General features: G+C 36.8%; 7 protein-coding genes, 4 non-coding genes and 1 pseudogene across 24 annotated transcripts; 7 read left to right on the forward strand and 5 right to left on the reverse strand.

Annotated features, from left to right (window-relative positions):
* Positions 1 to 43: 43 nt before the first annotated feature.
* AT1G04455 (uncharacterized protein) lies at positions 44 to 397 on the forward strand (the record flags this gene model as incomplete). The annotated part of the gene is made up of 1 exon (NM_001331480.1): positions 44 to 397. One exon carries the CDS (start codon positions 44 to 46, stop codon positions 395 to 397), a length of 354 nt encoding a protein of 117 aa, NP_001321428.1.
* On the reverse strand, positions 94 to 324 carry AT1G04457 (annotated as a pseudogene). Its single transcript has one exon.
* Positions 398 to 698: 301 nt separating the features above from the next.
* On the reverse strand, positions 699 to 4,616 carry AT1G04470 (hypothetical protein (DUF810)). The gene is made up of 5 exons (NM_100326.4): positions 3,755 to 4,616; positions 3,005 to 3,672; positions 2,261 to 2,933; positions 1,997 to 2,183; positions 699 to 1,919 (listed from the first exon to the last, which is right to left on the reverse strand). Exons 1-5 carry the CDS (start codon positions 4,364 to 4,366, stop codon positions 952 to 954), a joined length of 3,108 nt encoding a protein of 1,035 aa, NP_171941.2. The 5' UTR covers positions 4,367 to 4,616; the 3' UTR covers positions 699 to 951.
* An 889-nt stretch (positions 4,617 to 5,505) lies between these two features.
* On the reverse strand, positions 5,506 to 5,606 carry U5.6. Its single transcript, NR_138681.1, has one exon. It is a non-coding gene; the product is annotated as an other RNA (small nuclear RNA).
* A 93-nt stretch (positions 5,607 to 5,699) lies between these two features.
* Positions 5,700 to 7,246, forward strand: AT1G04480 (Ribosomal protein L14p/L23e family protein). The gene is made up of 3 exons (NM_100327.5): positions 5,700 to 5,897; positions 6,019 to 6,303; positions 6,908 to 7,246. The coding sequence occupies exons 1-3, from the start codon at positions 5,885 to 5,887 to the stop codon at positions 7,030 to 7,032; spliced, it is 423 nt and encodes a 140-aa protein (NP_563707.1). The 5' UTR covers positions 5,700 to 5,884; the 3' UTR covers positions 7,033 to 7,246.
* On the forward strand, positions 6,327 to 6,466 carry AT1G04267. The gene has a single exon (NR_138682.1). It is a non-coding gene; the product is annotated as an other RNA (small nucleolar RNA).
* Positions 6,497 to 6,640, forward strand: AT1G04273. Its single transcript, NR_138683.1, has one exon. It is a non-coding gene; the product is annotated as an other RNA (small nucleolar RNA).
* On the forward strand, positions 6,696 to 6,836 carry AT1G04277. The gene has a single exon (NR_138684.1). It is a non-coding gene; the product is annotated as an other RNA (small nucleolar RNA).
* Positions 7,247 to 7,464: 218 nt separating the features above from the next.
* On the reverse strand, positions 7,465 to 10,674 carry AT1G04490 (hypothetical protein (DUF3527)). Of its 9 annotated transcripts, none has more exons than NM_001331481.1 (5): positions 10,604 to 10,674; positions 9,569 to 9,681; positions 9,354 to 9,408; positions 8,057 to 9,127; positions 7,604 to 7,956 (listed from the first exon to the last, which is right to left on the reverse strand). In NM_001331481.1, the coding sequence occupies exons 4-5, from the start codon at positions 9,098 to 9,100 to the stop codon at positions 7,795 to 7,797; spliced, it is 1,206 nt and encodes a 401-aa protein (NP_001318919.1). In that variant the 5' UTR covers positions 9,101 to 9,127; positions 9,354 to 9,408; positions 9,569 to 9,681; positions 10,604 to 10,674; the 3' UTR covers positions 7,604 to 7,794. The 9 variants fall into 9 exon arrangements, with proteins under 9 accessions (NP_171943.2, NP_001321668.1, NP_001321664.1 ...); NM_001083987.1 differs by lacking the exon at positions 10,604 to 10,674 and adding an exon at positions 9,774 to 9,912 and having other exon boundaries at positions 7,723 to 7,956; NM_100328.3 differs by lacking the exon at positions 10,604 to 10,674 and having other exon boundaries at positions 7,465 to 7,956; positions 9,569 to 9,755.
* A 511-nt stretch (positions 10,675 to 11,185) lies between these two features.
* Positions 11,186 to 14,314, reverse strand: AT1G04500 (CCT motif family protein). 4 transcript variants are annotated; one of them, NM_001331488.1, is made up of 6 exons: positions 14,255 to 14,314; positions 13,969 to 14,141; positions 12,264 to 12,956; positions 11,949 to 12,140; positions 11,731 to 11,856; positions 11,186 to 11,639 (listed from the first exon to the last, which is right to left on the reverse strand). In NM_001331488.1, exons 2-6 carry the CDS (start codon positions 14,008 to 14,010, stop codon positions 11,532 to 11,534), a joined length of 1,161 nt encoding a protein of 386 aa, NP_001318920.1. In that variant the 5' UTR covers positions 14,011 to 14,141; positions 14,255 to 14,314; the 3' UTR covers positions 11,186 to 11,531. The 4 variants fall into 4 exon arrangements, with proteins under 4 accessions (NP_001318920.1, NP_001322236.1, NP_001322235.1 ...); NM_001331489.1 differs by having other exon boundaries at positions 11,201 to 11,639; positions 11,731 to 12,140; positions 14,255 to 14,295; NM_001331490.1 differs by lacking the exons at positions 13,969 to 14,141; positions 14,255 to 14,314 and adding an exon at positions 13,047 to 13,177 and having other exon boundaries at positions 11,201 to 11,639.
* A 1,943-nt stretch (positions 14,315 to 16,257) lies between these two features.
* Positions 16,258 to 20,722, forward strand: MAC3A (MOS4-associated complex 3A). Of its 2 annotated transcripts, none has more exons than NM_100330.3 (18): positions 16,258 to 16,536; positions 16,627 to 16,712; positions 16,862 to 16,933; positions 17,022 to 17,084; positions 17,355 to 17,441; positions 17,591 to 17,732; positions 17,821 to 17,942; positions 18,106 to 18,222; positions 18,481 to 18,576; positions 18,672 to 18,731; positions 18,829 to 18,903; positions 19,008 to 19,112; positions 19,279 to 19,398; positions 19,492 to 19,569; positions 19,668 to 19,752; positions 19,840 to 19,891; positions 20,078 to 20,148; positions 20,240 to 20,722. In NM_100330.3, exons 1-18 carry the CDS (start codon positions 16,524 to 16,526, stop codon positions 20,365 to 20,367), a joined length of 1,572 nt encoding a protein of 523 aa, NP_563708.1. In that variant the 5' UTR covers positions 16,258 to 16,523; the 3' UTR covers positions 20,368 to 20,722. The 2 variants fall into 2 exon arrangements, with proteins under 2 accessions (NP_563708.1, NP_001030958.1); NM_001035881.1 differs by having other exon boundaries at positions 16,350 to 16,536; positions 20,078 to 20,154; positions 20,246 to 20,602.
* A 504-nt stretch (positions 20,723 to 21,226) lies between these two features.
* On the forward strand, positions 21,227 to 23,807 carry PDLP2 (plasmodesmata-located protein 2). Its single transcript, NM_100331.4, has 4 exons — positions 21,227 to 22,047; positions 22,380 to 22,766; positions 23,268 to 23,375; positions 23,555 to 23,807. Exons 1-4 carry the CDS (start codon positions 21,627 to 21,629, stop codon positions 23,560 to 23,562), a joined length of 924 nt encoding a protein of 307 aa, NP_171946.2. The 5' UTR covers positions 21,227 to 21,626; the 3' UTR covers positions 23,563 to 23,807.
* The last annotated feature ends 107 nt before the right edge of the window (positions 23,808 to 23,914 follow it).

Consider the following 23,914-nt stretch of genomic DNA (forward strand, 5'->3'; position numbering starts at 1 on the left):
AGCTCATAGAGACTACCGAATTGAGTAGGAAAACAAAAGGGTAATGACTAGTACCAAAAAGACGACTACATACCAGATAAATCTAAACAATATCTACTTCTTACGAAGATCTATGCCAGCTTTCTTGGAAACAGCTTCGAGACCGTTCTTCTCAATGGTCTTCAAGGCCTTAGTTGATAACCGAAGTATGACAAAACGTTTGCCAGCTTCCCACCAAACTCTTTTGTACTGCAAGTTGACGAATTGCAACTTCTTGGTCTTGTGGTTAGAGAATGACACTTTGTTTGCTCTGTTTGCTTTCTTCCCAGTAAAAGGGCAGATTCTACCTGATAATGAGATGACAAGTACGAGACAGCTTCAAAGAATGAGAGAGCTAGGCAAATGTTTAAGATGGTAACAAGAAACTTTTCCAACGTCTAAAACTGCAAACAAACCAAACAAGAAGATTTGAATCCTACTATGGGGCAGCATTCACTAATCATCGAAAAATGTTTACTTTTGTGATGTAATCAATCAGAATCGAGATAAAATTTCGTCACAGGACTTGAAGCATTGATGAATTCTAGTCAATTTCAGAGAACCAAACACAAGCTACTACTCCAAAAATCCGAACTTTAACACAAATTTCAAAACCCTAATTGAATATAGGCGGAAGAAGAACTGAGAGAAGCTTACGAGCGACGATAGGTTGGAGAGAGGGAACGGAAGGTCAAGTTATACGATTGATGGCATCGAATCGACAATACGATGTCGTTAGATCATGGGTGACACGCTCTCGGTTGTCTCTAAACCGGGTTTAATGTATAAACCAAAAACATTACATTTTCAAGATTTTTCTCATTTATCTAATGAACAAGCAATTTTTTTTGGTTCTGTAACATCTTAATCTCAAAATATACAACAGATCACGTCTTAGCGAGATGACATTCTTTTGACTATTTCTCTTTTGTGTCATCTTCGTTTACCCAATTGAAACGATTTTTTCAAAAACTGATTAGCCACACGATCGTCTCTATAGCAAAGAACTCGCAAAATCGTGTTTGGATCCGACCTGTTCCATCGTCCAGTCGTTGGAGGCATTGGAAGTTTTTGTCCTGTCCCAACCAAACCCATTCCGCTTGACTCGCATGTCACGATGCTAAAGTCTTCCATAAGTTGTTCTGTTGGTTGGCCCATAAGCTGAATCACTCCTTCAACTGTCTCTGCCTCTCTATCCACCACTTCCTCTGGGATTAGTCCTTCGCCGCAAGTGCAATAAACCTTCTTCAAACTCTCGAAATCTTCCTCGATCAAATCGTGATCTGTTCGACAGAAAACTCGGGAATGTCCTCCCGCGAGAAGAACCGTCAAAACGACTTCGAATGAAGCCTTCATGACTTCTTTCATCGCCAATGCTTGCGCTTTGTCCGCAAGAATCGCGGTCATTAACGTTAAGTTCTGTTTCAAGATTCGCAACGCGGGTTTGATCCTCCCGTTCGCGACATCTCCGGGGTATAGGCTTTCGTAGAATACAGAGTATGAGTCTAGGAAGATTAACCGGTAAGCTGCAACCTCAGAGACATGTTGGCATGCAGATTCGATTCCTGCTTGAGTGAATTCGAAATAAGACGATGATTTGGTCCGTTCGCGGCAGCGTTTTCGCGTCGCGGGGAGGACCCTCGGGTTGAGTGAGAGGGATTTGTTGAGAGAGTGAAGTTGTGAGCTTAGGAAATGTAAAGTGTTGAGACGAATGTAGAGGCGTTGGGTTCCTCGGCTAGTGGAAGGACGCGGGTGGTTGCCACCTGGGGCTTCACCCATTTGGTTAAGTTCTTCTCCCGAGGCAGCACATGGCGTGGCTTTCTTCCAAAGCTTCACGAACTTTGAGTCTCGGTTACATCTTGTAAGTGGAGGAAGCGTAGGAATGTAACTCTGTTTTGAACCTGACAAAAAACAAAACAATCACCAATTAGTAACCAATGGTTTGTATGAAATGAGAAATTTGTATCCTTTCACTTACCACAAGATGCTACGAATGTGGTGTATTCTTGGAAGAGTTTTTCTAATCCTTCAGCAAGATCATGAACAAGATCCTCTGTAATCCCAATAGGGATCTCAAAGAACTCCTCGATTGCATCATTCGCTAGCTTCATCAACTCTCCAGCAGATTGTGCATAGGGTTCTGATTTTGATTTCGGGTTCCATGTCTACAGAAAAAAATATTGAGTGTATAGATGATACATTTTGTATACTTGAACTGCAAGTAAAGCTTTAATAAACATACTTCAGCTTCTTTTGCTCTGCTCAAACATTCTTGAACTGTTTGTAACTTCTCTTCAATCCATTGCCTTAGTAGTCGTAAGATAATCGAATCGACTTCATACGGAACCATCTCTCTAACAAGGCCTTTACCGCCATCTTCACATTCATCTGAATTCTCTGCCACCATCTGCACAAGAACCTTTTCGAGCTTCCCCGCAGTTTGCAGAACTTCAACAGTCTCTTTAGTGATTGTCGATCGACCAGCTAAGTACTGCATCAAGATGGAACCATAACATTGGTGAAGCGAAACCGAGGCGACTCCAGCTGCAACCAAGTGCCATCTCTTAAGTATCGGGCTAAAACACTCGCTCTCGCGCAAAGCAAGATCCTCTGTCTCCTTAGCTAGCCGAAGCAACATAGTTGCCGCTTCTTCTTCTCCTTCCTCTGTTTCTTCGATTTCGGCCTTCATGTTTTCTATTACCTTTGAGAAGGCGTTTTTAATAGATGCTCTTATATAGTAATCGACGCGATCCCCTGAAGAATCCACCAATTTCACATCACCTTTCTCTAGACCATTCATTTGAGAGATTGTCACGTCCTCCCCCAAGATCTTAGAAGAAGACAACGCTAATGGCAGAAGATTCTCGATCAATCCCACGTTCCCTCGTTGAAAATAATCATGATAGCTCAACAACCTATAATCACACATTCACAATCAGATTCAGTTTTGTGTGATCAAGTCCATTTACAAGGCAAAAAGAAATACCTTTTTTCAGTCCATCCTTGCATAGAGGCCAATGTCGAGGTCAAGAGCTTCACGTAAAGAGCCTCGCGATCAGACTTCTTGGCGTCATTGGCAACTTCAGCCAACATGGCGTGAGAGGCACCAAGCAAGTCTGGCTCCATCTGTGATGTCACAATGTACTGATGAAACAGAACCCAAGTGAAACACAAGTTATGTATAGCTCGTGTGATCCCCAACATTATCCATGTCTTCTTCATCAGTTCTAAAAGCTCATCGATTTCATCAAGAACCAAGGTCTCATCACGTATGTCAAATATCGACTGCAAAAGCGCCACATAGAGATGGATGTTAAGTGGGTATCCATCAGCCCAATGGCATATATCGGTTGTTGGAGTAGCGTTGCGCCATGACAAGGAGGCGACAAGGTTACATAATGTCGGCATTATGTCTGAGTTTTTGCTAGTGTCGATGGCTTTTGTCTCACTCTGGCGGATGATTTCTCGGAGACGCATTGCAAAGTTGTTGGTCTTCTCTAGAGGGATTGATGGGTGAATGAGAAGACCAGCTTCAAGGACTTTGAGTTGCCGTCTTTGCCAAATTTGATACTCATGTACATCACCAAACTCCGATGGTTTCACGTGACGGAGAAGCTCTAACGGAAGGATTATTGTCTCTGCTCGCCTACCGGTCTAAAAAATAACAGTTATAAACATTTTATTAATTAATCAAGAAACAGAGTTTCATTCACAATTTAAAAACAGAGCAACTTACTTGGCCAACAAGCGTCCTCATTAGGGTTTTCCGTAGCCGAGTGTCACTCTGTTCTGTCACCTTCATTTGCTGCCTCATGATTTCTGCAGAGGTTAACGGTCGTCGAGGCCGAGCAGGCGGGACTGTAAAAAACCCAGCCCCAGGGCTAAAGTGTCCTGAACCACTTCCTATGCTTCCATTATTACCTGGGGATGAAGGAGCTGAGACGGCCCCTACAACTGTCCCTACTGTCGACATTCGCCTAGAAGGAGATCGTTTAAGCATCTTTAACCCTAGCGCCCGTTTTACTCGGCTTGTTGGTGTTGTCAACACTTCTTTTCTTCCTAAAGACCCGAATCCAGAGCCGTTAGATGATCCAGATCCTCCTCCTCCTCCTATTCCATCCCCTTGATGGTCACCAGCATTGTGCTTGGAGTAGAATGTGAGAGCATTTCTACCTCCAAATCCAGGTGATGATCGACATGCGGCGAAAAAGATCTCATACGCGGTTTCACGGATTTCATCCCGATCAAGACCATCAAGCTTCCCGAATGGCCAAAGAAGATCGGTATCAGGACAAACCTCAAAGCCAACCATGTCGAAAAAGGACTCCCTCCGAGAATGACGAACCATCACGGAGGGGAGGCAAGAAGGAAATAGAAACCAGACGGATACGGGTTTAAGAAATCAGATGTCCGAGAAGTGAGGAGAGAGAAGGAGTTATGTGTTTTTAATAAGGGAAAAATGAGAGACAACGAACAAAAAAACAGAGAAAAATGAGGAGGTGGAGGAAGACGAGAGACAACTTGGAAAAAGCTAGGCGACAACAAATTTCTCTGTGCTAAGGAAGGAGAGAGGATGTGAGTAAAATGAGGAAGCCTCATGAAAACTTAACCATAATTAGCAAATCTCCTATTCCAAGTAACTTTTGCCAAGCCGAATCTCTTGTTTTTCGTAAATTCCATATGTATTCTCTTCCATATACACAATCTTTTGAGAGAGAAAAACAAAATCCAACCTCACTTTTGTTGACAACAGAATCCAGCATAAAACATTGTTGGGAAACTTGTTACTCAACATACTTTTGCACCTGGTTGTTGTTGTAGTTGATGTATCCGGAGAAAAGAAGATAAGATTCGGGTCAATACTTAATCTCAATTCTGTCTGCAGCAGTTACTTAAACGGTGTCCTTTAATTGTTAACTGGATAACTATATTTTTTATGATCTTATGATGGGATTTGTTTCAAACTTTCAATTAAGGTCAACTATATATCAATCAAGTGGCACTGGTCAGGACCTGATCATTGATTCTTTCAGTTATCTTTTAACTTTGAGAAATATGGAATCTCATAATCCTCAAGCAATTTCAGATTTTAGGATTCGACAAATATTGCTAATCAAATTGAGTTCTATGAAAACAACTATAACAGAAGATTATGAAGAAATACAGTTATTACAACTTACGACCATGAAACTTGTACAAATAATGGATTCACCAGAAACCAATCCAAATATCTTATATAACCTCAAAGCTTATTCTATCGATTCTAGATAGCAAACTCGTTCATATATCCATCAACAGGCAAAAAACACAAAGACTCTAATAGAGGATATTTTAAATAACTGTTTGCATTTTAACTGGGTATATACGGTTTAATAACCGGGTTATAGATTTAATTGTCTAACAGTTAGAGTTGCCACAAAGGATTCTCAGATACTTCGAGACCAAAAATTAAACTGAGAGATGTTGGGACCCACAGTAAAGTGGGAACCCTCCAAAAATAGGCGTATGCCACTTAGCGTGGAGAGCACACGGTATTCTTTAGTAAAAGGCGAAAGAATAGTTCGCTATGTGCTCACCACATGGCTGCGTGGTTCGAGAATATGGAGAGTGAAGTCTATATATACTAAAGTTTCCCTTGGCAAACTCTCTCACCTTTCCGATGTGGGACTCTCCAAATAGTGATAAGACGCGTCTGATTTAATTTAAAACTCTGCTTGGGCTTTTATGGGCCTAATATACTTTGAACTTGGGCTAAAAAACGAAATCGTTTCTTCTTCCATTTTTTAAGCCTACTGAAACCCTACAAGAAGAATGCGTCACTATATATTAAACCGAAATCGTTTCTTCTTCCTTCAAGCCGTCAACAATGTCGAAGCGAGGTTCGCACTTTTCCTCTATCTCAGTTGTTAGATCTGTTACATTTTCAGTTCATCAATATGTGTTTATTCAGCTTTTCGAACCTCGTTTTAATCGTTGTTGATTTGGATTTTTTTCGATTAGGGCGTGGAGGTACCTCTGGTAACAAATTCAGGATGTCACTGGGTCTTCCGGTGGCGGCGACGGTGAACTGTGCCGATAACACCGGTGCTAAGAATCTCTACATCATTTCCGTGAAAGGTATCAAAGGTCGTCTTAATCGATTACCTTCTGCTTGCGTCGGAGACATGGTGATGGCCACCGTCAAAAAGGGTAAGCCTGATCTCAGGAAAAAGGTTCTTCCTGCCGTCATCGTTAGGCAACGCAAACCATGGCGCCGAAAGGATGGTGTTTTCATGTACTTCGAAGGTTAGATTACTTACTTTCTCTCTTAAAACCCTAATAGGATTCGTAATTTGTTCACCAACACTATTTAGTGTGTGTTTAATACCGTTACACTACTTGGACTCCGAATTATCAATAGCTTGATTTGTTCTATTGGTCATCTAGCTTATGAATAGATAGTATATGGTCTAGTTATGCCAGATTTAGATTATTACATTTCCAGAATTGTGTCATGTATCCACCGAAACATAAAGAGGGTGTATAAATACAAAACAAAATCTGGTACACCTAAATGTGTTCTATCGTTACAGATACTATTATGCTCAAACGCTTGCATCTGCTCCATTTGAACTCTACATTCCCATTGTTTTAGTATTACTGATTCTATGATTTTTGTCAGTTTATGTGATTGATATCACCAGGCTTAAGTCAAGTATCCACCGACACGTTTAGAGGGTGTTGATGCTCGTACAAGTCTGGAAAATTTAATTGTGTCCTTCGTTACAGATGCTTTATTGCTTGAACGCTTGCATCTGCTCCATATGGACTCTATATAATCCTTAAATTGATCATTGTTAGTGATTGTGTATGAAAGCAAGTATTGATTCTGTGTTTTTTTGTTGCACAGATAATGCTGGAGTCATTGTCAACCCCAAGGGAGAAATGAAAGGTTCTGCAATTACTGGTCCTATTGGGAAAGAGTGTGCTGATCTTTGGCCAAGGATTGCTAGTGCTGCCAATGCCATTGTCTAATGATCAGATCAATCAATTGCTTGTATTTGATGGATATGTCTAGATACAAATTTGAGAATTTTGGTAGCAAGATATTTTTATTTTCTGACAATATGTATCTGACATTCAAATGATTTGGCTATTTTGACAATTTTTTCTAAGTTCTTTTCTGTTCTGTTGTTATAATGTTATGAACACATTACAATAGTGAAAAAGCTTAATTAGTTAAAATGTGTAAGGTGCTTACAGTGCAACGTTTGTAACTTCTCATTCAATCACGAAACGATGATGATGTGATTTCGCTCCGATCAATTACGGTTGTTTCAGAGATCATCACCATCGGTTATTATCACCATCGGCTTTGATTAGAAGAAGCGTTGAGACTCTTATTTGTAAGCACAAGAAAAGGTAATTGATAATCACAATTAACGGTCACAAAATCACAGTTTAACGGTCACAAAAAGATCACGGTTTAACGGTCAAAAAAAGATTTCACTTTTCTTTCTTTCGATAGCTTTTGTTCCTTTGTGAGAGAATTAATCTGATGATTTTTTTTAATACATAGATTGTATATAAATCAAGTCTTAAGGAATCTGCTTCTGCTATGTATTTTACAAATCTAATTCGATATGATGATCACAACAAGAGAGTAGGAGCCGTGCATGCATGCTTTGGTTAGAGAACAAACTTGGTAGCAACTAAAAGCTTCTTCTCTCCAAAATTTGACATTTTTCCAACTTCTGTTATTATTATTAACATATGTAAAAAACTTAACTGTAGTAGTTAAAATACGTATAGATGCAACGGTCTAAGCTTCTCGCTATGTATGAATGCCAAAGCAATTGCAAATGATTGCAGACTAGTCAACTTTGCTTCGAATTGAACTAAGTAGAGTCCTCCACTAACATTCACAATCTTTAGTCCTGTTGTTTCATGTTTTGACCCCTGAAACAGCCCACCAAAAGATTAGCAAAGTAGCTAGCTTCTTTGTTAAAGGGGTTGGCTATAAGATTGATGTGTTAGACGAAATGAATGACAGTTTTACCTCTATGAATAGTTCGAAGTACTGGTCTTTCCGTGGTTGGCCTTTAAGAAGGGTCAAGGAACAACACAAATCCCATCCTCCACAGTCACAATTTCCTTGAGATTTCCATCTCTCTATCAAACTCGAAGGTCCATCTTCAGGCCCTCCATGAATCCCTGAAGGAATCACAACATTCATACTTATTGAAGATGTTGAAGTTTCAGTCTCACTAGCATCATTACTTCTTTGGAACATGGGAGATCTCTTCAAGAACTTTAGTCCCCATCCTCCAATTTCGTCCTCAATAGTCTCTTGTTTCACAACAACAGCTAATGTTTCAAGATTTGTTGGAAGCTTGTTTTTGAGCAGACAATCATAGTTTTGTGCTTGGAATTGCTCATCCCAAGAACCTAAATCAGGTATGAAGCTTGTTCTGCTCAATCTTGCTGTTCTTCTTTCGTTCTTGACCGCATGGACTACTTTTTTAGACAGTCCTCTGTTTTTCCTCGTACGCGGTATCTTGAGATTCTCACCATTGCTACTGAACAAAACAAACTCTCTCTCCAAGACTTTCTCCGAGAACAAAGTAGATACATTTATTCTCCCAACTAGATGTGATGAGGATGCTGATGATTCTCCTCTTTGCAGATGGATCATATACGAGTTTTGGTCTTGGACATTGCTGCTTAAGCTTGCCACATAAACATCTTTTTGATTCTCCAATTTGAAAACAAAATGAGGTGTTCCATTGGCTCTCATAGTGAATTGAAGGGTTCCCTGAGAGAAGGTTTTGCTCGAGAAAGAGATTACCTTTTTATGCATCTTTTCAGATTCAGCCACATAGTTTTCTCCTACTTTGGTCAAAATATGACTTGGACAAGTAGAGGCCTCACATGATACTTTGGGACTGCTTCTAACAATCTGTAACCATTTCCCGTTGCATAAAACAGACAAACATTGTGCATCTTTCTTAGAAAACAAGTTGCTTGATGGATTCTTCACATTCATCAATGGATTGTCATGCTCAGGAACATTGTTTTGAGCATCATGAGTTTGACCTTCCATCTCTATTGCCAAATGCCACAGGAATTCCTGATCAAGAAAAAATCCTCTGTTTTACAGATTATGACAGCATAATAAGTTGACTTAAAAACTATGCTAGTGTAAGGACAGGTTTACAGATTCTTATCAAAGTTAGTAGTAAAGCATTTGCCAGATTACATTCTCAAAACCAAATGCATCAAATATTGGAAACAAACAACAACCGTAAAACAGAATTTGAAACCCAAAGCTAAAACAGAGCTTATTTGGTACAAACCTGTAAATTATGTGTTATTATTTACAAAGCTTTTTAAAATGAAACCAAAAAAAACCTGCAAAAATAACATGCAGTGATCAGAATTTGTATGCATCTTCAACCTCAATTAACGACAGTTAAAATTTTCGATCACATAATTCAGTTTGATAGTTATTATTCCCTACAATACTATTTTGAAGGAAAGAAAAAATTAAAATCATGGCAATGCTTTTTACCTGGATTCAACGAAATATTGTCGACTAAGATGAAAATCCTCCTTGTGGATTATTGCTCATTCTTTCGTCAGTCTCACCAAATTTAAAGCATAAACAAATTTCCCTCTTCTCTCCTAAGGAATCAAATGAGTACGAACAAAGTGGGCAAAGCTTTGAAGCAACAAAACATATGAGAATGATCAAAGATATGTGTACTTGTACAAACCTTAACGCGTTGTATCCACTTTTATTATATTATTTTGATTTTGTTTCAGTCTTCCACTTAAGTCTTGTTTTCACAACTTTTGGTTAATTGGCTTTTAGTGGGAGGTGCGTGTGTGTTCGGTGGATCAAACAACACACTCATCTCACTATCTGTTAATTAACTTCTTTTTATTTTAATTTTGACCGCAGTTTCTGCATCTTATAAAGATGCGGTCAACATTTTCACAACAATATACATGAATTTAATTATATGATTGGTGGATATAATGTAATATCTTGTTAAACATCTTTAACTACTTAAAATTAAATCAAATAATTTAATTATCATTCTAATTCGTCACTCAATATTTATATCGTAATAACTATGATGTTACAATCCTCATAGTGTTTTCTTATACTGGAAATGTGAAAGATCAGTTGAATGGATGATTGTGAATCTTGTGGGTTTTAATATGCATGTTTATTTCCAATGGGCGGTAACCTTTGTTAATATGTATGTTTTTTTAACTCGCAAGTACTGGTCGTATAAAACTAACAAGTAGGTACCGAGTATTAATCGACGCAATATTAAATTCTCAAAGAAAAACAAAACTTAGACTGTAACGTAGAAACTAAAGGGCTACTCGTTTATACATCATCTAAATTGTTTGCATGTACTCATATTTATGGTATGCATACATTTTCTGTTTGTGAACTAGTAATAAATTGATATGTTGTTTAATTATTATCATCAACATCATTTTTCTGTTACGAGTTTATTGTCAATACTTTTTTGCTGTTAGACATAAATAATAATAAAACAGAAAAATTGGAACATCTAACATGGCGTACCTTTAGGGATGGGTCATGGTCAACTACATACACTCTTTTATAAAACCTCTTGAAACTATAATTCGTTTATAGTTCACAATTATGTAGATGTGTGTTATTTCAACTATATTCCTATAATATATATACAAGTGCTCAATCCAGATATAAAAGTGTGAAACGTAATTAATTTGTTTTTATAAAGATTTTCAAAGAAAATCCGAAAGAAGAACCAAAAACAACTTATAATTTGTCACAAAAATCCAATAATAGTTCTAATAATATTAAATTCTAAAACGTCTGACGACGAGGAATCAATAAACCAACCAACATAAAATGACAAAAGTATGATTGTCGTTGGACCTTTGGCGTGAGATTGGATCGAGACACTATTGCTTGCCTTTTTTTTGTTGCTTCTTGCTAAGTATTTTCTATGCAATTTAAAATTTGAAATGCCAAGCACGCTGGAAATAAACATTACGTAAATAATATTCAATTATTTCACTAAAATTCAAATTAATATCTAGAAGGTGTATTAGTAAGTTTATATAATACACTATTATTTATTTCAAATTTTGAACCACGTATACTAAAAATTAGTGACAAACTTGAACACAACTGCTTATTTATAATGTTCAAATGATTATTATTTATACAACACCCATCAAATACATTAATAGACATCATAATTATCATACCATATAATATATATCTACAAAATTTTGTAATGTTCTATGTAACATAAACAACCCCTCTCACTCACTACAATTTTATTCATGATTACCTGCCTACACCCATTATTCATCTCTCTCTTTTCTTATGTTCTACTTATTCGACAAACTATGAGTCATGGCCAAAAAATGTACTAATAAATATACAAATTACAGACCTCTATAACAATACTATTTTTGTTTTATTTTTGTAAATCATAAGACCAAGTAAGTAATCCAACTCAAATCCAAGACTGGATTGGATAATTGCATTTGAAAGAGTTCACACCACTTATGTGTGAAAATATGTCCGAAGAATCAACTAACTGTTCTTCTTCCTTTACCCCCACCTGCAAACCACACCCCCGTTTAGAAACGCTTTATTATATCAAACAAAAACTAATCTGTTTTCTAATTGTAATCAAACAAGATTAATCTTACATCATCATCATCATCTTCATGATGGCTTGAACAGGCTTGTCTATTTGGTTCACCAAATTCATCATTCTTTGCAAATCTTCCTCTAACTCTTGGACGACTATCTGCCAACGTCTTCCTACATGCATACTACAACAAAATATAACAAAAAAAACATGTGAACAAATCGGTATATGGATAACCACTGGTTTAATCCGGTTATGATGGTTAAGCACAAAGACCTTGATTTTCTTGCTGAAATTCCTCTCGTTCCTCTTCTTCATATACCTATGAATCTTCTCTTTTCTCTGCTCTGCCGAGAGTTTTCCGACTTTGTTGAAACTCGGGTCGTCTAAACCGGTTATCTCCGTCCCTAACTGCGGGAGAACCGGCTGTGCCACCATGTGGTTCTGGTTCTCGACACCGTCAAGTCCCTATTAAGAAAACAAACCCCATAACCGGTTAGTATCAGACCGGTTTACTAATCTGGTTTCATTACACAATTTGTTTGCCAGCAATACCTTTCATTATTTATATATAAGGTTTGGAATATATACCTGGAGATGATGATCTCCTGGATTAAAGATGGGTTTAATCGGATCTGGACAGAACAATCCACCATTATCAGCTTGAATTTCCATCAATTGATCATGTGATGGTTTGAAATCAGAACCGAGATGGATATTCCCGGAGTAAAAACCAGATCCTAAACCGGTGTTCATCATATTCCCGGTTACGGTCATGTAAGTCGGTAAACCGGTATTACCCAAAAAAGAGCAAGAAGGAGAAGAAGGGTTTATGGAACCAAGATTGTAACTTGGCACAGAAGAAAGACAATCTTCTTCGAAAACCGATAAAGGCGGAGGCAGAAGGTCACCAGAGGAGGAAGAGTAGAGAGTGTTCGGAGGCTGGTGAAGTTGAATTCCGGTGAAATCAAACTGCTCTTGGAGTTGATCGGAGGCTGGGAACTGGATGGATGAAGAGAAATCGATAGAAGCTGTGATATCGTTATCGAAATCATCTTGTGAATCGAATATGATTGATAAATCAGCGTTGTCGTTGTTGTCTTCATGATCTTGATTCGAACCACTGTTGGATTTGTCTGGAAAGTTGTTGGTGTTGTTGTTTTCGACATAGCCACAACCGTTTGAAGCAGAGGTTACTTCAGAAGTTTGATTGAAGGTTTCTTGAAATAACTGTGAATCGCAGAAATCGAAGATCTGTGCGGTGAGAGGACTTGTGATCTCATCCTACAAAATAACAACAGCAGGAGAAAGATCAAATTAGCAGAAAATAGAACAAGTAAATATATGCATCTAATTGTTTGTTTATTGACATACGTTGAAGGCTTGCATAAAAAGCTAATTGGTGGGATTTTCTTGTGAAACAAGAAACAATAACTTTGAATAAACCTAAGGTTAGTTTTAACTTAACACAGTCGTTTAGAGAGAACTATGTATTTATACGATTAGATCTTGTTCCTTCTATGTGGTTTTCATCAAGAGGGAATCTAGAGAAGAAATTAACGATAAGGCGGGAGAGTTTCCATAACAGGAAAGTTTTTGGATTCTTGCGTTTCTTTAGAACCAAAACGTTCCCTAATTTAAACTAACATCTGATTTTTTAACAACAAATAAAGGCCGAGGTAAGAGCAAGAATCATTGCTTTTGATACACTCATTATATATTTCTAATAAAAATTCGTGTGATTCTATTCGAAAGTATAAATAAAAGTTCAAATTTTAATTACTGGAATTACTAAAAGAAGAGATGTAGCATCTTATGAATTCTGATAAACTGTTCTATTCTATCTGATTAAGTATTGTGACGATTTGTGGTTGGCTAGCGAGAAGGTACGTAACTACGTATGAACACCGTACAAAAGAGTTAGCACTAAAAAGTTTGCTTTACTAATTATCGTTTCAGACTTTTGGAATATGAACTGAATTGTATCTAGAATAACCAGAAACAGAAAAGAAAGTAAAAGGAATGAAGCAATTTGACAAAAGATAAAATCGAATAACTAAGAAAATTAAGAAAACGATGTTACCTACAAAATACAAAGATTTCAGAAAATAATTTTATTCCTTGCGAATAAATCATAGATATATACATGCAAAATTTTCAGGAAAAAAAGGTTCATGCTTTTAATCATTTAAGCAATGTATGATAGAAAAGAGGAAACCCAAAGAAGAGAAACCATTCAAGGGCATAAAAACAGATTCGAGGACAAACAATAAACATTGCACGGATTATTACGTACCATGGAGAGCTGCTCATGAGACGAAATTACGTCCTGCGACATGTTTATGTGTTCTTTATGGTCTCCAAATTGTGAATGATTTTCCGGGAATGAATCCAGAGAGAAAATTCCCCAGGAAAAGGGAAAGATTATTGAAGGAGGCTTCTTGAATGTGGTAGTGGAGCTAGTGATGTCTGAACAAGAAAATCTAAAGAATTAAAATACTGGAACAAAAGAGATAATAATTAATCAAACAGAACAGAATAAAAATCTGTTTAAAGACAGAGAAGAGAAAGAAATTTCTTACAGGTTTCTTCTGGAGAAACTAATGAAGGTTATGGAAGTTATCGTAACCAATTTATTTATACTTATGGTTTAAATGTGTATCTATATGTGTATGTATGCAAAATGTAATAAGAAAAATGCCAGCGTGGCAATTGACGTTAAACGCGCTGGTCCTGGAGTTTCTTATTCTCGTGACGTGGCGTGTAACGATTGGAATAATTAGTTGACGTGGAGAAAATAGTCCCACCTAAGTGATGACTTGGTTGACCGGTAAAGGAGTTTGACCCAATTCTTTTTGTCGCGATGATTTTTGACTTTCTGACTGAAACTTGTGCTAAATTAAGCCTTCTATTTATAGAATTTGGCTTTTCTATTTTATTTTTAGCAATTTAATTTTTCATTTTCTATTTATTTACTTGGTTGGGTTTTTTAAATGCTGGTAAGAAGTGGAAAAGAAGAGAAGGAGAAAAAGAGACCAGGTCAGTGAAAATTTTGAAAATAAGAGATAAAGATCGTACTAAGTCAAATGTATTTATTTTATGGAAATTTCGAGGGGAAAAAAAATGTTACGTGATGCTTAGTTAAATTCGGAAACTACAAATTTCATATCAAGATGGTTTCTCTCGATAAAAATTCGTTACAGTGATAGTTTTAGCATACCATGCTTCGAGTTGTCGTTTTCTATATATGTTGTTTTCCTTACAACCATAACCAAATAATGAACTGATCATACAAATGAAAAGATACTTTTATAGATCGGAATATATATCGACTTAGATAACGTAAATAAAGGTACACCAATGTGATTTATAGATTATATAGTCATCAACACCATATATGAAACTTTAACAAAAAAACACCATATATGAAACTACAATTTTTTACGAACATGGTCTTACCTTTATTTTATCTTTTTTTTTCGTATAAAGAATTCCCAAACTATGAAAAAATGTCAGCTAGGTGAATAATCTAACTTTCATGGACTATTACTCAGCTAAGTTCAAAATATCCCTTCACTTCAAAACTTCTAAAAACAACTTTCATTGACTATACGCATTAATTAATTACTATTGTAATTACGACGATTTTTTTTTCGTTCTCCTCTAGCTTTTTTTAGTTTATTTGTTTTGGTCATGGTTGGGAACGGGACATCATCACATCACTTATCAACATTCTATTTGGTCCCCAACTCTATGAAGCATTATTTGAAATCATTAGCATGACTATCTAAGTTTTTTTTCTCCTGATATTTATCCAAAATTTTATTTCATTCAAATTGTTTAACAATATGTACATATACTATATGTATTATATAAAATACATATCACCACTCAGGCAATTTTTTAAACTTATATACAGTATGTGATAAAATAAACATGGTCATACGTTTAAGAATTGGAAATTAATGAGGTTGCAAGAAATCATTTAACGAGAACAGAATGAAGAGAAAGAAAAAAATAGCAACTTGGTGGCAAAAGGAAAAAGAAACAGCTTGAGATCAAAGCTGATTTGATGAATCGATACTTTGGAGATATATATGAGCATCTTCGGCAAAAGCTTTGGCCTTTGAGTGCAGTGTTACACACACGCATTTTCCAAACGAGATGATTTAAGTTTTGCAGAGCTATCACAAATATATTATAATACCAAACTCTCAGACAATATTATATAAATCGGAAGTCTAATTTTTTTTAATAAAAAATGAAAATATAGTATGACCAATGATTTGTTCATATAAGGTTCTTTTTTCGGCTATGTTAATTGTTGAGAAATGAGAATACTAAATATGCTTTTTATGAGAATACTACTTTTCGGCTATGACTAATTTTTGTTCATAAAGAACACATCTATCGTACGTGCAAATAGAATGGCCCGTACATCGTTGTCCTACCTTATACTTTAAAAGAATTTGTAATCAGAAAAAATAAAAGAAAAGAATGACAAAAAAAAGGGTAAGAATTATACTTTCGAGTTTCTTTTCTCAGACAGAAAGAATGAACGAACATACATAGTTTAACTAATGGGCTTCAGAAAAAAGCCTAATTAGTTATAAATCAAGGTCTCGTTAAAAGGCCCATTTGTTTAACAAGAAATCTCTAACTTGTTGTCCTAAGCTTAAACAATTTTTGCATCTCTCTCTCTTTCCGTCTTCATCGTCCTCCCGGCTTCTGCGATTTTGTTTAGTAGCGCCGGACCGGAGTAGTTAAAACCCTAGCCCAGTCTATTTAAAGATTCACCGAGTAGTCTTCTAGTCCTGCGTATACTTCTTCTTCTTCGTTTATACTTAGAAGATGAATTGTGCAAGTAAGGCACTCTTTCTTCTCTATTTACCGATTTAGGGTTTTATTTTGCTTTGTTTCTGTCGGTAACACTGTGGTCTTTTCTCCTCTACAGTTTCCGGCGAAGTTCCGGAGGAGCCTGTGGTTTCTAAGAAGTCGGGTTTGCTTTACGAGAAGCGGCTAATCCAGACGCATATATCCGTAAGCAAGTTCTTTTCTTTTCTCCCTCGTTCGACTCTTATCTAGGGTTTTCAGCTGTTTAGCCTCTTGCACCTCTCTATTTGCTGCAGATATTTTCTTAATACAGACTTTGTTGTGATAATTTATAGATTGCTTTTGGTACCTTGTAGGATTATGGGAAATGCCCGGTTACTGGTGAGCCACATACTCTTGATGACATTGTTCCCATCAAAACTGGGAAGGTAATGCAACCACTGGAGTTATTTGTCACACAGCATTGTTTGTAGAAACTTATTTAAGCCTGATTCGATCTCCGGGACCATTTTGCAGATCGTAAAGCCGAAACCATTACACACAGCTAGCATCCCTGGATTGCTTGGAACGTTTCAGACTGTAAGTTCTTATTTTGTATTCCCTATACCTTCTTTTTCGTTTCTGAATTTTGTTCTCTGTCTATTAAGGATCATATAGAGTTAAAATGGATGAACTTGATTTGGGTATGCATCGCTATCTGAGTTATTTAACATAGCAGATTGCATTCTACTCTTTACATTGAATTATATGTTCATTTGTTACTAATAGCAAGACGAAAGTGTTCGCTGGTTATTTTTACTTTAGGCAAAAGAAATGCTTAAAAAGTTTATCTGTTTGTTGTGCTTGTAGGAATGGGACAGTTTGATGCTATCAAATTTTGCTTTGGAACAACAACTGCATACTGCGAGGCAAGAGCTAAGTCACGCTTTGTATCAGGTAATTATGGTTAGGTGCATTTGCCACCACCTTATCAGACTACATGAATTACAAATATCTATTATGTATTCTAGTTTCTTTTCCTGGATGTTTCCATTTATTTCTTGTGATAAAAGGTGATTGATGGGGGATACACTTTTCCTTTGCAGCATGATGCTGCTTGTCGTGTGATTGCTAGGCTTAAAAAAGAAAGAGACGAATCACGACAATTGCTTGCAGAGGCTGAAAGGCAGTTGCCTGCAGCCCCCGAAGTTGCCACATCGAATGCTGCTCTTAGTAATGGTAAACGAGGTATGCTTGCACGTTTGCTTCTCAATGTAAGTTGGCTATGTGGTAATTTCTCTTATAACAAGCTACTATGTTTTTGGTTGCAATATAGGTATCGATGATGGTGAGCAGGGGCCTAATGCAAAGAAAATGCGTCTTGGAATTTCGGCTGAAGTTATCACAGAACTCACAGATTGTAATGCTGCTCTTTCTCAGCAGCGTAAAAAGAGACAGGTAACTGCATATATCAGTATATTAGTGGAAATAGAAGGCAAAAGAGAATTACATATATATATAGTTTGTCTGTAACATACAATGGATATCTGCACTTTTGGAGTTCAATTAGATTTGCGAGTGGTTCTTCTGTCTTAATAATTTCTCCTCATTGGTTCTCTAGATCCCTAAAACATTGGCTTCAGTCGATGCTCTGGAGAAGTTCACCCAACTCTCAAGCCACCCCCTTCACAAGACCAACAAACCTGGAATTTTTTCAATGGACATCCTACATTCTAAGGTTTGACACCTAAGAACTTCTCTATTTTCCATTCATCACTTTATGTAGTTTTTCTCTGTCCTGAGAAGTCACTGCATTGAACGTCATAGTGACATGTTTACTTTTGCGCTTACATTATATTGTACACTGCCATGAATCCCCATCTGGATGCTTATCAATATTATTCTTCAGTATATAGATTTTGTACACTACCATGAATCCCTGTGTCTGTTCTCTATTTAGTATTATTCTTAATTTCTCGTTATATGTGGTAATCAGGATGTCATCGCTACGGGAGGAATTGATACAACTGCCGTTCTCTTTGATCGTCCTTCAGGACAAATCTTATCAACGCTGACTGGTCACTCAAAGAAGGTCTGTCTTTTACTGTATTCTTTTTTTATATTTCATTTTCTTTTTTAACTTTTCCTTTGTAGTTTTGTGCTTGACATGCATTGTTCCTTTTGCAGGTTACAAGCATCAAGTTCGTTGGTGACACTGATCTTGTGTTAACTGCTTCATCCGACAAGGTAAGCTAAGGTTATGTGTACAAGCTCCTTTGAGGATTGCATGATTTTATGGAGTAGTAGTGAAGAGATTAACTTCTCATTTCTTAACACTCTGCAGACAGTCCGCATCTGGGGATGTTCCGAGGATGGGAACTATACCTCTAGACATACACTGAAAGATCATTCTGCCGAGGTAAGGATGTAACTGAAGAACTTCTACAGGCTACAGTCTCATACAGTTTTACGTTTTATTTATTTTTGGTCTGTTTAACGTAAAAGCAATGATGTGGTTTTCAGGTGCGAGCTGTAACTGTCCACGCAACGAATAAATACTTTGTGTCAGCATCACTTGACAGTACATGGTGCTTCTATGATCTGTCCTCCGGTTTATGCCTTGCTCAGGTCTCCAAAATTTTAATCCACACCTGATACCTGTTATCCAGTTTCAGATTTCTTCTTTTATGCTAATATAACAATGAAACATTTACCTTCTTTATTGTAATGTGAATTAGACTCGTTAGAATAAATGTTTCTGCCATGCGTCTTTCTCATTATTGTTGTTATTCAGGTGACAGATGCTTCCGAAAACGACGTGAATTACACGGCTGCTGCTTTTCATCCTGATGGTCTCATTCTTGGAACTGGTACCGCTCAATCTATTGTTAAGATTTGGGATGTAAAAAGTCAGGTAAAAACTCTTTGACCTTCCTTGCTCATCAACTGTTGTCACTTGTAAGTTTGTTCTCACTTCACTCTCATCTCTATCTCTGTCGTTTGATAGGCAAATGTGGCAAAGTTTGGTGGACACAATGGAGAAATCACCTCTATATCATTCTCTGAAAACGGTTATTTCCTTGCGGTGGGTACATTGACTGATTGACCTAAACTAAGTAGAAAGAAGGATAGCACCAGGTTCCTTTTGACTGACCAATATTTACTATTCTTTAAATTGTACAGACTGCTGCACTGGATGGTGTTAGGTTGTGGGACTTGCGCAAGTTAAAGAACTTCCGAACCTTTGACTTTCCAGATGCAAACTCGGGTATTCAACTACCTGAGCACTCTTACTAGTCTATTTTGTTGAGTGAGTTTTCATTTCTTAAGGCCTGAATGAGCTTTTTTTGTGCAGTGGAGTTTGACCATAGCGGATCTTATCTTGGCATTGCTGCTTCAGATATAAGGTGAGGTCTACTTTGATACACAATGTTGGGAATTAATTGATATAGGAGCTCACTTTGATAACGAGATATTGAAAGATAGTTGTGCAAACTCAATTAACCTGCTATCACCAGAAATGCAGTTTGGGTATATGTATACGTTTCTTCTGCAAATCATACTAATCGAAAACTTGTGCTTCAATGTTGTAGAGTATTCCAAGCAGCTAGTGTAAAAGCAGAATGGAACCCAATCAAGACTCTTCCCGATCTGTCCGGTACAGGTAAATGCTACATGTTAAGCTTTTGAAGTCACTGCTCTTCCTTGTTTTATTGAGTCTATCATTCAGACATTGTAACTACATAAATGTGCAGGTAAAGCAACAAGTGTTAAGTTTGGACTCGACTCCAAATACATAGCAGTCGGTTCAATGGACCGTAATCTCAGGATATTTGGTTTACCTGATGATGACAATACTGAAGATTCAGCACAAGATTCATGAAGAGATATCTCAAAAGTCTCATCATCAAGAGTAGCTATATCCTCAATTCTCGCGATTTTTGTTGTATCTTTACAGTTCTGTTGGTACTTTCCTGATGGCCCCTCTCACAATCACATATACACACCTGAGCTCTCTCCCTTTCTTTCTCAGTCAACAATTTTCCTGTAACAACATCGTACCTTAAGGATCTGCAGTTGATCTTTCTCTCTTTGATCTGAAAGAGTCCACATAAAACAAAGTTAGCTGCTCACTATAAAAGCAAATGAAGAACAGGCATGTAAATGATCTTCTTCATCATTCAAATCAGTAGGACCTAAACGGCAACAATTAAAAAACTTGTGTTATATAGAAAGGGTCATGAATCTTGAAGACAATGAAATGAAGACAAAAAGATTGTGATGGTGGTCATAGAAATTAGAAAACCCTGAGACAGACAGAGATTTTGACTGTACTGTGGTCAAAACACACACTTCACAATCTTCCCATTCCCCCACCAATCTCAGATTCCTTTTCACTTCCTCCAACTCTTTCTCTCTCTCTGGCCTTTTTTTTTTTTTTTTTTCCTATTTATAGCTCATCTTTAGTAATTCCGTTATTGGTTAAATTTCCTAAACATGTTTTTGGTATCAACAATCAAGTAAGTGCAAGAAAGTTTGTATCTTTCTCTAAACCCAATTTCCAAAGTAACCAACTACTAAACCAGAATGTTACACAAAGTAAGTCACTAAATGACTTTAAAAACAAGATTAGACTTTAAACTAGATTAGAGACATACTTATTTGGAATAAGATTCAAAGGTCACTAGTAGCTAGTAGGTGGTAAAAAGGAAGCTAAACAACAAATAAACTCTTATTAAAATCTTTCAATCAATAAATATTTATTGTAATTTGCTGCAGTAAATCAAACATTGTACAGTTTCAGAACTGAATGGCTCAGAAGCGTTAAAAGGAAAAAGAGACTCTCTCTCTCTCTCTCTCTCCCCTAATCTCCTCTCACATGGTCATCAAAAGCCAAAGCCAAAGCCAAAAAAAACAAAGAACCCAGAAACCTAGAAGACAGAAACAAAAATCAAAGCTTTACTGAGCCACCAAGCAACCAATTACATCAACTCTAAAACCCATAAAACCAACACAAAGATTCCATCTTTCAATATCTCTACAATGAGAAAGCCAATGCTTTGATTTTTTCCCCCAATCTTTCTTCCAAGATACCTCAAAGCAAAAAGAGACCACAAGAAGCAAAAGAGTCTACATACAAAAATGGGTCTTTCAATCTCATTCCTCAGCATCATCATGATGATGTGTCTACTGTTTCCAGATCTCAATGTCGTAGTAAAATCTGCTACAACGGAATACACAACCTTAATCTACAAAGGATGTGCAAGACAACAATTCTCAGATCCATCTGGTTTATACTCACAAGCTCTCTCTGCTATGTTCGGCTCATTGGTCTCTCAGTCTACTAAAACCAGATTCTACAAGACCACAACAGGAACAAGCACAACCACAATCACTGGTCTGTTCCAGTGTAGAGGAGATTTAAGTAACCATGACTGTTACAACTGTGTTAGTCGTCTTCCTGTTCTCTCCGACAAGCTATGTGGCAAAACCATTGCTTCAAGAGTTCAACTTTCCGGCTGTTATCTTCTCTATGAAGTTTCTGGCTTTTCTCAAATTTCAGGTAAACCCTTTCTTTCTTCTCTTCCGTGGCTTCTTCAATCGAACCGGAAATTCAATTCCTCGGGTTCCTCGAAACCTTAACCAGATCACAATCAAAGGGTTTTCTCTGGTTTAATTGAACCGGTAATTTGATTTTTGGTTTTGGTTTAGCCGAACCCCAAAAATTCATAATTTTTTTCTCCAGTTTTCCGGTTTGGTTTGAATTGAATTGGTTCATTCAACACCTTTGGTCAGAGGTGAAGTAGGGAGCTTTCAATTTAGGTTTAAAACTATTAACCGATTTTAGACCGGTTTGGTTCTCTTACACATAAATTTCCGGTTAAATTATTACAGGGATGGAGATGCTGTTCAAGACTTGTGGGAAGAACAACATCGCCGGAACAGGGTTCGAAGAGAGAAGAGACACGGCGTTCGGGGTGATGCAAAACGGCGTAGTATCAGGCCATGGATTCTACGCTACTACGTACGAATCTGTCTACGTTTTAGGACAATGCGAAGGAGATGTCGGAGACACCGATTGTAGCGGATGTGTTAAGAACGCACTTGAGAAAGCTCAGGTGGAATGTGGAAGCTCAATCTCCGGACAGATTTATCTACATAAGTGTTTCATCGCTTATAGTTATTACCCAAATGGTGTCCCCAGAAGATCTTCTTCTTCTTCATCTTCGTCTTCATCCTCCAGTTCTGGCTCTTCAAATTCAGATCCTTCCACTTCTACAGGTTAGATTTCGATTTCTGGGTCCATGTGGGGTTATTTACCAAAAAAAAAGCATCAATCTTTTCTGAATTTGGAAAGTTTCCGATTTAAACTTAGCGTCACTTTAATTTGAAGATTTCATAGTGGGACTTTGTTCTTCCGTTTTCAGTCTTAACGGAAAAAAAATTTGCGTACTTTTTATTTTAATTGGTAACACAATTATTCCTTGGAATTCTCAATATTCCATATAGGTTGGTCATTTAATAACAACACTTTATTCATTATGCTTTCATTAAATATTGTTTCACCCATAAGAAGAACAAATGAATTATTAATGAAAGTCTTATTCATTGAAAAGTACTCTTCAGAGATATGGTCTACCACTCATAATTTTCTTCAACAGTACTTTAAGTATCCTCAGAAAAATTGAGTAAAATAGATGTATTTTATCTTTATTTATGAACGCCGTACAATTGAAATTAATAATATTGATGCCAAAAAGAAATGAATGAAAATGTGGACAGGAGCAACAGGGAAGACGGTGGCAATAATAGTAGGAGGAGCAGCTGGTGTTGGCTTTCTTGTCATTTGCTTGCTTTTTGCCAAAAACTTGATGAGGAAGAAACATGACGGTACCATTTTCTTCACTATATAGTTTACATACATAAGCATCTAGTATTTGATTACATACATGTAAGGTACATGCATAGATTATACAAAACACATGCACATGTGATGTAGAATATATTAAAGGGAAGATTATTTGGAATTGTCATAACAATGATATCTTTTTGGGATCTTTTTTTGGCAGACTATTGAAAGATGGAGAGGAAGAGAACAAAAGGAGTCCAATCCCTCATGAGATAGGCACAAGTTTAATTTTTCTCTCTTTGAGGCTATTAATTTCCAAGTCCAAACTTTAAAATTTCATGAAAATTGTTATTATATTATATCTTCTTTGTATTAGTTCAGATTATTGGAAGGTAGGAATTTGTGGTGGATGAAAAAATGTGAACAAAAAAGAATTTTGTTTTTCTCAATCAATTACACTAACTATTCCAACTGACCCTTAGGTAATTTTCCACTAATATAAATGTTGCCAATTTACTAATGCTCTGACTATATCGGACTATTATCCTTTATATTATATACTGTCTAGTGTCAATAAATA

Source organism: Arabidopsis thaliana, assembly GCF_000001735.4.
Source record: "Arabidopsis thaliana chromosome 1 sequence".
Lineage (NCBI taxonomy): Eukaryota > Viridiplantae > Streptophyta > Magnoliopsida > Brassicales > Brassicaceae > Arabidopsis > Arabidopsis thaliana.